This window comes from Delphinapterus leucas, chromosome 9, assembly GCF_059928025.1.
Source record: "Delphinapterus leucas isolate spDelLeu-1000000601 "Yukka" chromosome 9, BTC_Dleu_Yukka2, whole genome shotgun sequence".
Classification (NCBI taxonomy): domain Eukaryota; kingdom Metazoa; phylum Chordata; class Mammalia; order Artiodactyla; family Monodontidae; genus Delphinapterus; species Delphinapterus leucas.
Genome location: NC_143137.1, coordinates 4,760,248 through 4,773,769, shown reverse-complemented (window position 1 = coordinate 4,773,769; position 13,522 = coordinate 4,760,248). Strand labels below are relative to the sequence as shown.

The following is a 13,522-nucleotide window of genomic DNA, read 5'->3' as shown; positions in this document are numbered from 1 at the left end:
GGAATACTAAATATCATGTTGTAGAATATTTCTATGTGAAAATACTATTGATAACATGTCAGATCAGGATGCCCTTAGGGGCAAGTAATAGAAAAAACCCTGACTCAACGTAATTATAAAATTTCTGGGTAACCACAGCAGTCGAACATACCCGTTTACTTCTAATTCCTCCTGAAACCAAACTGCAATGACAGAAAAGGGGAAAAAGTAAAAGCTCAAAAATACAAAGAGGGGGGAAGAGACAATAGCAACACAATTTTTGAAGCTAGAAAGCTGGTGGATGGGGATGGGTCTGTGGACCCGGTAAGACAGGATGTGGACGGCTCAGCAGAGCCCAGAAGCAGGCTGATTTACCCAGCAGAACTCAAAAAATACTCAAGAAATGAACACATCTGGAAAGTGGGAGCACCATGAAGGAATTTATACGAGAAATGCAAAGAACCCAGGTCTCTCCCAGAAATCAAGACCTACTGGGGGTTTTAGAGGCTAGTGCCTCCCCCACACCCAACCATTGAACTTTTACAAAAGGTTGAGGCCAGAGCGCCCTACTCCTATGTGTTCGTGTGTATATGTGATAATTACGGTAACCTATGATAATGTTATGAGACGCATTAAAAATGAACCTTAGTGAACTGATTAGAACTTCCTCAAATCTCATTCTGCTGTCCCCTTCTTCTTCTAACTTTAGCATACAATAGTTTCGCTTGTCTTTGAACCCTTTATTTTTTAAAATACTTGGTTTATTTTTTATTTTTTGGCTGTGCCCACGCAGCATGTGGGATCTTAGCTCCCCAACCAGGGATGGAACCTGCGCCGCCCCGCCCCCCCCCAGTGGAAGCGCTGGCATCCCATCCACTGGGCCGCCAGGAAATTCCCTCTCTGAACCTTATTTTTTAAAGAATCTCCACATTAAAAATGTATGAGTGTTCACGGCAGCACTATTCATAATAGCCCCAAATTGGAAGCAACCTAAATGTCTTTCAACGGATGGAATTTTTAAAAAGTGGTATATATTTCCATAATAGAATATTACATGGCAATAAAAAGGAATGAAGTACCGACACTTGCTGCAACAGGGAAGAATCTTGAAAACATTATCCTAAGTGACAGATGCCTCACAAAAGGCCACCTATTGTGCGATTTCATTCATAGGAAATGTCCAGAATAGGCAAATCTATAGAGTTAGAAAGTAGATTAGTGGTTGCCAGGGGCTGGGGAGAATGACTGATAGTGGATATGGAGTTTCTTTTGGGGGATGATGAAAATTTTCTAAAATTAAAATAGTTGTACAACTCTAAATAAACTAAAACCCACAAGGGTATACTTTAAATGGGTGAAGTTTATGGTATGTGATTTATATCTTAATAAAGCTATCAAAAAGGTGTTATGCTGAAAGTATTCCTCTGCAATTTTTTTTTTTAATTGTCCGTGCCATGTGTGGCATGTGGGATCTTAGTTCCCCAGCCAGGGATGGAACCTGTTCCCCCTGCATTGGGAGCATGGAGTCTTAACCACCGGACTGCTAGGGAAGTCCTTCTGCAATCTTTTAAGAAAATTCAACATTATGTTTCTAAGATTTATCTAATGCTTATGCATCTTGCAGTAGTGCATTCATTTTTAATGCTGTTCAGGGCTTAATAGTAGGGATAAACTACCATTTCTTTATCCATTCTATGGTGAGTGGATGTTTTAGTTGATTCCGGCTTTTGCTGGTACAATGCTAATATATTCATGCATCTCTCCTGCTGCATAGGAGCAAGAACTTCTCAAGGGTATATGCCAGACAAAAGGGGTATGTGTGTTACGTGCTGTTCCACACACAGCTGGCTTGCATTCCCACCAGCACTCAACTGGGCTTCCCTTTGTTGCCTACCTTCTTCAGCACTTAGTACTGCCAGCCTTCCAGTTTCTGTCAACCAGGTGTGTATGAAATGACATCTTAAGATCTTAACCTGTATTTCCAATTACCAATGAGATTGAACCTCATTTCATGTTTCTTGACTATTCCTGTTTCTCCTTCTGTGGAATGCCTCTAAATGTTTTGCCCACTTCCCTATGCATTAATTCTTCCTTATTGATTTGTGTGTACACCATATGTATACACAATTATAACGAATTAGAAAAGCTAATGAACAGAAAAAATTACAATGTGTATATTCATCTGTGTATATATTTAATTTGGTTTGGATATTAAACATGTTGTTCACATGGGTTGCAAATATACTTTCAGTTTGTAGCTTTTCACTATTTTTTTTTTTTTTTTTGCAGTACGCAGGCCTGTAACTGTTGTGGCCTCTCCCGTTGCGGAGCACAGGCTCCGGACGCGCAGGCTCAGTGGCCATGACTCACAGGCCCAGCCGCTCCGCGGCATGTGGGATCTTCCCAGACCAGGGCACGAACCCGTGTCCCCTGCATCAGCAGGCTGACGCTCAACCACTGCACCACCAGGGAAGCCCAAGCTTTTCACTATCTTTTGATGAATAGAAGTTCAAAGTTTTAATGTTGTCAAAATTTTTCTTTTCTATTATGGCTATTGATTGCTTTTTGTGTCTGTTTGAAGAAGTACTTCCCTACTCCAAGATCACAAATATATTCTCATGTATAGTCTTCTGTAGTTTTTAATGTTTTTGCTTTTACATTTATGTCTTTAACCATTGAAATGGATTTTTCAAATATATATATATAAAGGTCCAGTTTCATTTTTTTCCACATGTCATCCATCCTTGCTACAATGTGAACAGTCCATCCTTCCCACAGTGACTTGCTACTTCTGACATGTATTAAGCTCCATACTTGGGTGGGTTTGTTCTGCTGCTCTATGCTGTTCTACTTGCTTATCCTTGTACCAATAAGACACAATCTTAATTACTTTAGCTATATAATATCTTTCCACATAATAGGGTAAGGCTCCCTACCTCAGTCTTCTTTCAGAACACAGAGCAGCATTAGAAGTGCACCACTCGGGGCTTCCCTGGTGGCACAGTGGTTAAGAATCTGCCTGCCAATGCAGGGGGACACGGGTTCAAGCCCTGGTCCGGGAAGATCCCACATGCCGCAGAATAACTAAGCCCATGCGCCACTACTGAGCCCGCGCACCACAACTACTGAAGCCTGCATGCCTAGAGCCCATGCTCCACAAAAAGAGAAGCCCACGCACCCCAACAAAGAGTAGCCCCCGCTCACCGTAACTAGAGAAAGCCCATGCACAGCAACGAAGGCCTAATGCAGACAAAAATAAATGATAATAAATAATTAAAAAAAAAAAAAAAGAAGTGCACCACTCAGATTTCCTTTGAGAGTGAATCTGCCGCAATGGGCGGGGTTCGTTAACAGCCTCCCCCTAAAGCATCTTCTGGATCTGATGCAGCAATTGAGCTGAGGTCATGTCCTCCTTCCCAGGCAGCTAACCAATGCCCGAGCAAGGCAGGAGTACTAAGGACTGGCCCAATGTATGACCCTCTACAGTCTTCACACCGGCGTTCCCTGTGGTCAGGCCAAGACTTTCTGAGCTCTGCAGCCAGTCTGAAGCTCTTCCTGCCAGTCCTTCCTTCCTTCCTCCACCCACAGGTGTCAGACCTGCAGCACACTCTGAAGGCTCTCCCTGCCCATTCCTGCTTCTTCTCTTTATCCTTTACATCTCACACTTCTAGCCACATTTTTGCATCTGTCTCCTAGAAGACCTGAACTGATACAAGGGTCTTGGCTGTCCTTGGATCCTTGCTCTGCTAAATTTAAGAATCATTTAAGTTCCAAAATGAAAGAAAACAAAAATACTTTGTTAGGATTTTGACAGGAATTGCACTGGATCAATTAATCAGTGGCAGAATTGATGTCTTTATAATACTGAGTCTCTCAGTCTATGAACATGCTACCTCTCTCCATTTGTTTAGGTTTTCTTTAGTTTCTTTCAATATAGCCTTGTGATTTTCTCCAAAAGGTCTTGCATATTTTTGTGAGATTTCCAGGTATCTTATATTTTTAGTTATGATTGAAATTGTGTACTTTTAAAATTCCATTTTTCTAATCCTGTTGCTGGTATTTAGAAATATTTAAATGTTGATCTTTTAACTAACACATTTGCTAAACTCTTAATTCTAATATCTATTTACAGATGGCTTTTGGGTTTCCATGTACACAACCGTACGATCTTACAATAATGACAACTTTGTTTCTTCCTGACGCCTTTTATTCATTTTCCGTGCCTTACTGTGTGGACCCTTTCGGTACAATGTCAAAAGTGACGGCAGACTTTTTGTCTTGTTCTTCATTTTAAAGGTAATGCCTCTACTGTTTCACTATTTAGTAATGTTTACTGTGGGGTTTTTGTAGATACCTTTTATCAGTTCCAGGAAATTCTCTTCTATTCTACAGGAAGACTTAATATTGTGAAAAGATGTTGAATTTTATTAAAGGCTTCTCTGTATCTACTGATGTACTCACATTAATTTTACTGTAATCTCTTCGTGAGAAACTTACAGTGACTTATCATGAAATAACTGAATTTTATCAAACACTTTTTCTGCATTGTCTGGTATCTTAACTTTTCCCCCTTTAATCTAGTTTATGTGGCAAACTTTACCGATTTTCAAATGCTAGGCCCACCTTGAGTTCTGGGATACACCCAACTTGGTCATGATGCTATTTATATTTCACTGAATTGTTTGTTGACTGTCTTTTAGTGTTCTTTATATATATATATATATATATATATATATATATATATATGTCTTTTTTCTTCCAGTTTTATTGAGATATATTTGACATACAGCACTGTGTAAGTTTAAGGTGTACAACATAATGATTTGACTTACATACACCATGAAATGATTACCTCAGTAAGTGTAGTGAACATCCATCATCTCATATAGATACAAAATTAAAGACACAGAAAAAATATTTTATCCTTGTGATGAGAACTCTTACCATTCACTCTCTTGACAACTTTCCTACACAACATCCAGCAGTGTTAATTAGTCATGTTGTATATTACACCCCTGGTACTTATACCTGGAAGTTTGTTCCTTTGACGGCCTTCGTCCAGTGCCCCCCATGCCTACCCCCTACCTCTAGTAACCACAAGTATGACCTCTTTTTCTATGAGTTTGTTTTTGAAGTATAATTGGCCTACCACACTATGCTAGTTCCTGTTACACAACATAGTGATTTGATATTTCTATACATTTCAAAATGATCACCATGATAGGTTTAGTTACCACCCGTCACCAAAGATATGACATAATTATTGACTGTATTCCCCACACTGCACATTTCATCCCTGTGACTCATTTATTTTGCAACTGGAAGTTTATACCTCTTAACCTCCCTCACCTATTTCTCTCATCCCCCTAACCCTCTCCCCTCTGGTGACCACCTGTTTGTTCCCTGTATCTATGACTGTTTCTGTTTTATGTTTGTTCATTTGTTTTTTTAGATTCCAGATATGAGTGAAATGATACAGTATTTGTCTTTGTCCCACTTATTTTACTTAGCATAATAACCTCTAGGTCCATTCATGTTGTTACAAATGGCAAGATTTCAGTTTGTTTTTTTTTAAATAAAGTTATTTAATTTTGGCTGCATTGGGTCTTTGTTGCTGCGCATGGGCTTTTCTCTAGTTGCAGTGAGTGGGGGCTACTATTCGTTGCGGTGCTCAGGCTTCTCACTGCACTGGCTTCTCTTGTTGCGGAGCACAGGCTCTAGGTGCGTGGGCTTCAGTAGTTGTGGCACACGGGCTCAGTAGTTGTGGCTCGCAGGCTTTAGAGTGCAGGCTCAGTAGTTGTGGCGCACGGGCTTAGTTGCTCCGCGGCATGTGGGATCTTCCCAGACCAGGGCTCAAACCTGTGTCCCGTGCATTGGGAGGCAGATTCTTAACCACTGTGCCACCAGGGAAATCCAAGATTTCATTTGTCTTATGAGTAATATTCCATTTTGTGTGTGTGTGTGTATACATTCCACATCTTCTTTATCCATTCATCTACTGATGGGCACTTAAGGTTGCTTCCGTATCTTGGCTATTGTAAATAATGCAGCAATGAACATGGGGTGCATCTATCTTTTCTAACTAGTGTTTTCATTTTCTTCAGATAAATACTCAGGAGTGGAAATGCTGGATCATATGGTAGTTCTATTTTTAATTTTTTGAGGAATCTCCATACTGTTCTCCATAGTGGCTGCACCAATTTACATTCCCACCAGCAGTGCACTAGGGTTCCCTTTTCTCCACACCCTCACCAACATTTGTTATTTGATGTCTTTTTATAACAGCCATTTTGACAGGTGTGAGGTGGCATCTCATTGTGGTTTTGATTTGGATTTCCCTGATAATTAGTGATGTTGAACATCTTTTCCTGTTGGCCATTTGTATGTCTTCTTTGGATGAATGTCTATTTAGATCCTCTGTCCATTTTTTAATTGGGTTGGTTTTTTGATGTTGTATGAGATCTTTGTATATTTTGGATATTAACCCCTCATCAGATATATCATTTGCAAATATCTTCTTCCATTCAGTAGGTGGCCTTTCTGTTTTGTTGATAGTTTCCTTCACTGTGCAAAAGCTTTTTAATTTGATGTAGTAGCATATGTTTATTCTTGCTTTTGTTTCCCTTGCCTGAGATGATATAACCAAAAAAAATATTACTAAGGCCACTGTGAAAGAGCATCCTGCCTGTTTTCTTCTAGAAGTTTTAGGAGTCTTACATTTAAGTCTTTAATCCATTTTGAATTTACCTTTGTGCATGGTGAAGAGAAAGTAGTCCAGTTTGAATTCTTTAGCATATAGCTATCCAGTTTTCCCAATACCGTTTATTGAAGAGGCTGTCTTTTCCCCATTGTATATTCTTGCCTCCTCTGTATTGGCTTTATTGATCCCTTATTACATTTTTCCCATTTTATTTATCTCTGCTTTTGTTATTACATTTCTTTTATTTGGGGAAGGGGATTTAATTTACTATTCATTTTCTTCTTTAAGGAAATGCTTATTTAGCTCCTTTTTTAGCCTTTCATCTGATCTAACAAAAGGGTTTAAGGCTATAAATTTCCCCCTAAGTATTGTTTTAACAATACTCCTCATATTTGATATAAATTTCATTAGTGAATTAAATATTTTATATTTTCTATTGTGATATCTCCAATCTATTTTATTTTGAAGTTTGTTCCTTACTTTTGAAATATATGCAGATTTTCTATTATCTTTTCATTACTGATTTCTGGTGTAATTGTATCAGCACTGGAGAACTTACTCTGTGATTTCAATCCTTTGAATTTTGTTGACACAGCTTTATGGCCCACTATATGGTCCCTAAAAAATGTTATAAGCATGCTGAAAAATAATGTATTCTGCACTTGATGAGTGGTGTGGTGTTTGTGGATCATCCTGTTCTATTTTTAGTATCCTTACTGATTTTGTTTTGTTTACTGCTTACCAATTACTCGGGTGTTAAAATCTCCAAACGTAATTCTCAATGTCTCTATTCCCCTTGTATGTCTGTAAACTTTATATCATCCTGGTGAATTGAAAGTTTTATCAACTTCACTTTTTCTTTACCTCTAGTAAAGATACCTTCTATCCTTACCTTAGTATCTTTTGTCTGGTATTAGTGTACATATACCAGCCTCCTCTTAGGTCGCATTTAATGGAGGATCTTTGTCCATTCCTTTAATGTGAAAAGTTAAAACCTTTTTTTTCTATTCTTGAGTGGTTATTCTAGAGATCATAAGACGCAATCTCTTTATCAGTGTCTAACGTTGATACCTTTCCTTCTCCCAGACAATGTAAGGACCTTAGAACACCCACTCCATTTACCCGACTCCTGACTCATGGCGTTCCTCCCATGTATTCTTAGTCTGCATGAGTTGTGGATGTGTTGATATATACAGTCATGTCTGTGGGGGGGGGTGGTCATTTCTTTCTGCAGTTTCTCACCCATAGAGACCTGTCTTTTTGTGTGTCGTAATACCTTAGATTGTATTTTGGACACTGCATTTAAGAATTCACTTTTAAAAATAACTTGAGGCCTATGAATGATATCGTCATCCTCCAGAGAGGATCTGTTTTGGTAGCGACATATTCTGCTATTACTGGAAGTCCCCCTAAATGACTGTGGGGAGAGTTCAAATTACTGATTCAAGTCTTGTAATGATTACAGTATTTTTCAGGGATTTTTTTTGAGATTGTTTTGATGTGTCCACTGCCTCAGTTTTCAGATTTACTGATACCGGTTGTTACTGATATAAAGTCTCCACTCTATTTACAGTCATGCCTTCCTGTTCGCTCTGAAAACTGTTTGAGCCCTTGCTCTTGGCAGTCATTTGACTGTTGCTTCTCTTGTGTCTTCTATTTCAGTAATTTCTACTCAGTTTTTCTCCTGTGTCCTTTGTGTTTATTCTTTTTCTAACAATTTGTATGTTAGTATTTTCTAATTGTGAATATGATTTCTTATGTGACCTATTGATTATTTAGAAATTTAAACTTTTTTCTAAATTTGGAAACTTTCTAGTTATCCTTTGTGTTGTCGACTTCTGACAAGTGCATTATAATGAAGAAAAATGATCTCCATGATACTGACTCTCTGAAATTTGATGTCTTCTCATAGCACATGATCAGTTTTCATAAATTTTCCTTTTGTGTTCAAGATATGCATTCTCATTTTGTCTGCAGCGTTCTACATACGTTTATTAGATCAAGTTTGAGCTTGTGCTTAGATTCTCTCTCTTTAACTGATTTTTTAACTGCTTGGTCTCCCAGGTATATTAAAATGTCTACCATGATGGTGACTGTCAATTTCTCCTTGTAGTCTCTAAATTTTTGCTACTTTTTTTTAAAGTTATTTGTTTATGGGGCTTCCCTGGTGGCGCAGTGGTTGAGAGTCCGCCTGCCGATGCAGGGGACACGGGTTCGTGCCCCGGTCCGGGAAGATCCCACATGCCGCAGAGCGGCTGGGCCCGTGAGCCATGGCCGCTGAGCCTGCGCATCCGGAACCTGTGCTCCGCAACGGGAGAGGCCACAACAGTGAGTGGCCCGCATACCGCAAAAAAAAAAAAAAAAGTTATTTGTTTATGGCTGTGTTGGGTCTTCGTTTCTGTGCGAGGGCTTTCTCTAGTTGTGGCAAGCGGGGCCACTCTTCATCGCGGTGCGCGGGCCTCTCACTATCGCGGCCTCTCTTGTTGCGGAGCACAGGCTCCAGACGCGCAGGCTCAGTAGTTGTGGCTCACGGGCCTAGTTGCTCTGCGGCATGTGGGATCCTCCCAGACCAGGGCTCGAATCCGTGTCCCCTGCATTAGCAGGCAGACTCCCAACCACTGCGCCACCAGGGAAGCCTGCTTTATATTTTTGAAGTTATCTTACAAAGGACATATAAACTAAACCTTCTATCATTAACCAGTTAAGACAGAAAATATTACCACAGTTAAAATCTACTTATACAGCTCCAGGAGCTTCCTTTGATACTTTTCTGGTCTTTTTAATCTTTAGGCTCTCAACATTTCTGTATCTTGGTTTTAGATGTATTTCCTTAAAAAGCATATAGCAGATTGTTAAAACTCTAGCCTAATTACCCAAGATTTTTCACAGAAGAGTTCAACACATTTATAACTGGATTTATCTCTACCGCATTATTTAGTGCTCATTTGTCCTATCCACTTTTTCTGTGTTTGTTCATTTTTTGTTTTTCTCTTTTCCCTTTTGCCTCAACATATACTACTGGAGCATATATCAATTTGTTTCTTTTAGAAGCAGCTCTTCAAATTGTCAAGTTAATACTTAAGTCTAAACTTGGTCCATATCTCTACTCTCCTTCAGAATAATACAAGCTATTTAGATTGATATAATTTCAATTACCTACCTTCTATGTACTAGGCTTATAGGCAATGGGATGCCTAGAATTGCTACTTTATATCATTTCTTCCTCCCATAAATTGGATGTGGTTTTACACCATCAATATTTCTTTAGATTTCTTCAAGTGCTTACTATTTTCTCTACTCACTATTACTTCTTACATTTCAGGCTTTGGGATCATATTCTTCCTCCTTGAAGTCCATCTTTCAGAAGTCCCTTTAGTGAGGCAATTTTGGTGGTAAATTCTCAGTTTCTGTTCATCTGAAAATGTCTGTTTCATCCTCATTCTTAGATAATCCACACAGAAGAGTAGTCTGCATCAAAGTTTTCTGGAATGATATTAATAATCCAGCATTTGAGAGCTGAAAGCTGACAACTTTATGCAATGGAAGTGATAAGGTGAGCACTGTCTTGACTTTCTATAGCATTTATCAGACGAGCATCTGAAATATCTTTCATATGCATGTTTTAAATGGTCTCCCTGAGAAGTTCACCTATAAGAAATGTGTTTTATGGTCCCCCCCTTTTAAACAAGTAAATGGGATGACTACCCTAGGATCTGTAACCCTCACTCCTGTTATTCCTCTGGTCCCATCCAGCATCCCCATTATCCGCCACCTGTGGCTCAGGATGTGCCGCTTCTACCCCTTTAAGGTTGGTTCTTTTTACAAGTATTAATTTTTCTACAGTGTTCAAGAAATCCCATTGGTATAACTTTTAGTTTAAAAGACTTTTTTATTAGCCAGGATTAATTCCTTCTAACATGTTAGATAACAAATCTTTTTAAGATAACTAAGTCTTTGGTCTGACACATTAATACATAATTGATAATTTAAGTTAATATAAAAGTTCATTATTTTTTAATCATGTTCCTGAAGAATAAGTTATAAATCTGTGAATAACAGCCCACTAAATTAGCACTTCATTTATACAGAGGAGAAATGGAAACTCCTATCATAGCCAAGGCCAGAATTCTGCTAAGAGTTGCGAGGTTTTTCATAAACACGTGTAACACACACCCAGAGCTTGACAGGGAAGGTAACAGAATTTTCACATCTCAACAGCTAAAAGGAGAAGTCCTCTTAATTACAGCAAGAGATTGTCACTCTTACTGATCACACACTCTTATGGGGAAAAATAAGCATATTCCCTCAGCATACAAATATTTATAAATTACTTATGTGTAACATGTATTGCATGTAATAACATACAGAAAAATATAAGCTGAAAAAGGATGAAGTATGGATAAAATATGTAAATATTTAAAAGTATATTAATGGCAAGAGAACATTTATTGATGGCACACAGGTAAGCGGGTATGAATGACAGTAATGTGATCCAATGTAATTTAACTTGACAGCCAATTAGAATGCCATCATTTTAAATTCCATAATGTGGCTAAAGAGCAAATACTGAGCCTAGAGGGGCTGTTAGTCTGACGCCTGCCGACAGTTTGGTTCCCCCTCAACCCACAACAAAAGTAGTTCCTAGACAAGGATTTGCTCATTAGGGAGACAATCCCAGGAGCCCCATGAGAGTGGGGAAGTGAGAGGGAAGGATGGGAGGCAATAAACAGTGAGTTAATGGATAGATTATTGCTGTAAGTGACTGGGAATCAGTCCTACCAGGGCCACCCTGAGAAATGCGTCGTTGTCCTCACTGAGGGGTGAGGAAGCAGGTGCATTCATCTACCAAATCCTGACCCTCACTGCTTAAGGACTGCCAGGTTTGGGCCCCATGCAGCAGGCTCTGGCGTCCAGAGACACCTTCAGAAGTCTTTGGGTTTGGGGAACTGCAGGTAAGCTCCAGGAGCTTCAGGTATGGACAGCACATGCTACATCTGCTATGCCTGCATTATGAAGATGATCCTTTAAGCCCTTATAAAGAATCTTCGTTAGATAAGTGAACATACAGTTAATTTTAACTAAATAGGTTACATATAAATGAACATACCTGTGAGAACACCACTGTCAATTCTTTCCACTTTTCCCACAGGATACCTCAAATATACATGTGACATAAGGCAATCTGATATATAGGTTGAGTGAGTGCCAGGGTCAATCTGAATATCAAATATTGATATAATTTAATCTTTTCTTAGATTAAAATATATAAATCAAAGTTCTAAAATTTTCTTCCTCTTCCACAATACACTACCTTGTGTGCCCCTGGAGGTGCATGCTCCCCTTTCTGGTCATTACTGGGCCAAAGTATATACAGCCTTGTCCAGCTCTCAGCTGGAAACATTTCAATTCATTTCAGAGTATGTCTGAAGTATTCTAAATGGGTAAGAAAACACAAGTAACATACAGTTACTATATAGTTTTAGCATTTATCTATCACTTAACAAGAAAGATGAAAATTTCAATATTCACAGAACTCCTTGAATGGGTATCTTATTTCCCTGTGTTTTAAAAATTATACAGAAACTCAAGCATAATGCAGCTCCATCTTTGAATTCAGTAAAACAGATCAAAGTGCTCTGACTTTCCATCGTCTTTGGTGCGAAAGGCAGATTGGGTAGGCTCCTTGTTTTCATCCTCTTTACAGAAATAACAGCTCTACAGAAACATTTTCCAAATTTACAGCTTCTTAAAGGAGTTACATATGAAAAATCAGAAATGCATTTCAACTTTCCTAAACAAGTATTTAACTGAATTCCAGAAATGTGACACAAAGTTAGAATATTCCACTTTATTTGGACTGAAATGTATATCTTATTTACTTAGTCTTAAAACAACTTAATATAGCTTAATTGTTATTATCACTTTGAATAATCTTCAACAACCTAGGGAAGAAGAGTCTAAGGTTCTACTGTACTAGTTTAAGAAATCCATTCTGTATAGAAACACGGTTATGTTAAATTCCCTTAGAGTTTAAGAACTTTAGAATCAAACCCTTTTGGCCTATTAAAGACGTTTTAAAATTTGCATAATATCCTACAAAAAGACTATCTTATGATACATATCAACAAAACTCAACACCACTTTCTCCAATAACAAAAAAATGTTTTTTTAAGTTGTTACTTTTTAAATGACGTGAAACTAAAGAAAACTGGTTGCTCGTTTTGGAATCATCTTGTTTGGAGAAAAATATTCTATGCTTTACCACTTGTTGCCACGCCTTACACAGATAGGGTCTATAGTCTACATCCGCATCACTCTGGCGATTAAAGGCACAAGAAGGCCCTTCTGCTGAGCTTGAGGTTTTCTGCATTATACTTTGTGTTGTTGCAAAAAGAGCCAATCGATACTCATTTACCAGCTTCTCTAAGAGCTGGGAACATTTCTTCAGAGTGGACTCCTGTAAGTGAACACTTTCTCCTCCGTTGACACGGTCTATCCAATAAAAAGCTGACAGGCTGTCCAAAACCAAAAGGCAGAGGGAGGGGTGACCACAGAGCATAGTTTCTAGTGAGTACAGTGTGAGAAGTAACTGGGTGCTACTACTGCAGTACACCAAGGAAAACCTCCCAAGGCAGTGTTTGATTATTTCTTCAGAACTTTCGGATAGTCTGTGCTCAAGAATTGTAACAAGCCGAAGTATATCGAAGTGGTAATCTGTGTCAATAAACAAGACTTCTACTTCCAGTCCGCCTTCCGATTTTGGAAGTATACATCGTGCTGTTAAATGATAAAGCATTTCTGTTTTTCCTGTTCCTTCTGGGCCATGAAATTCAAGAATATCAC

The 13,522-nt window shown here is 38.6% G+C and overlaps 1 protein-coding gene across 1 annotated transcript in view; it reads right to left on the bottom strand.

Moving 5' to 3' along the window:
* The window catches only part of XRCC2 (X-ray repair cross complementing 2), a 51,317-nt gene that overhangs the window by 17,174 nt on the left and 20,621 nt on the right, over positions 1–13,522 (bottom strand). The window contains exon 3 of the mRNA XM_022577085.2: positions 1–13,522. This exon is cut by the window's left edge and continues 17,174 nt beyond it. Coding sequence (XP_022432793.1) covers positions 12,801–13,522 — 722 coding nt within the window. The 3' untranslated portion in view covers positions 1–12,800.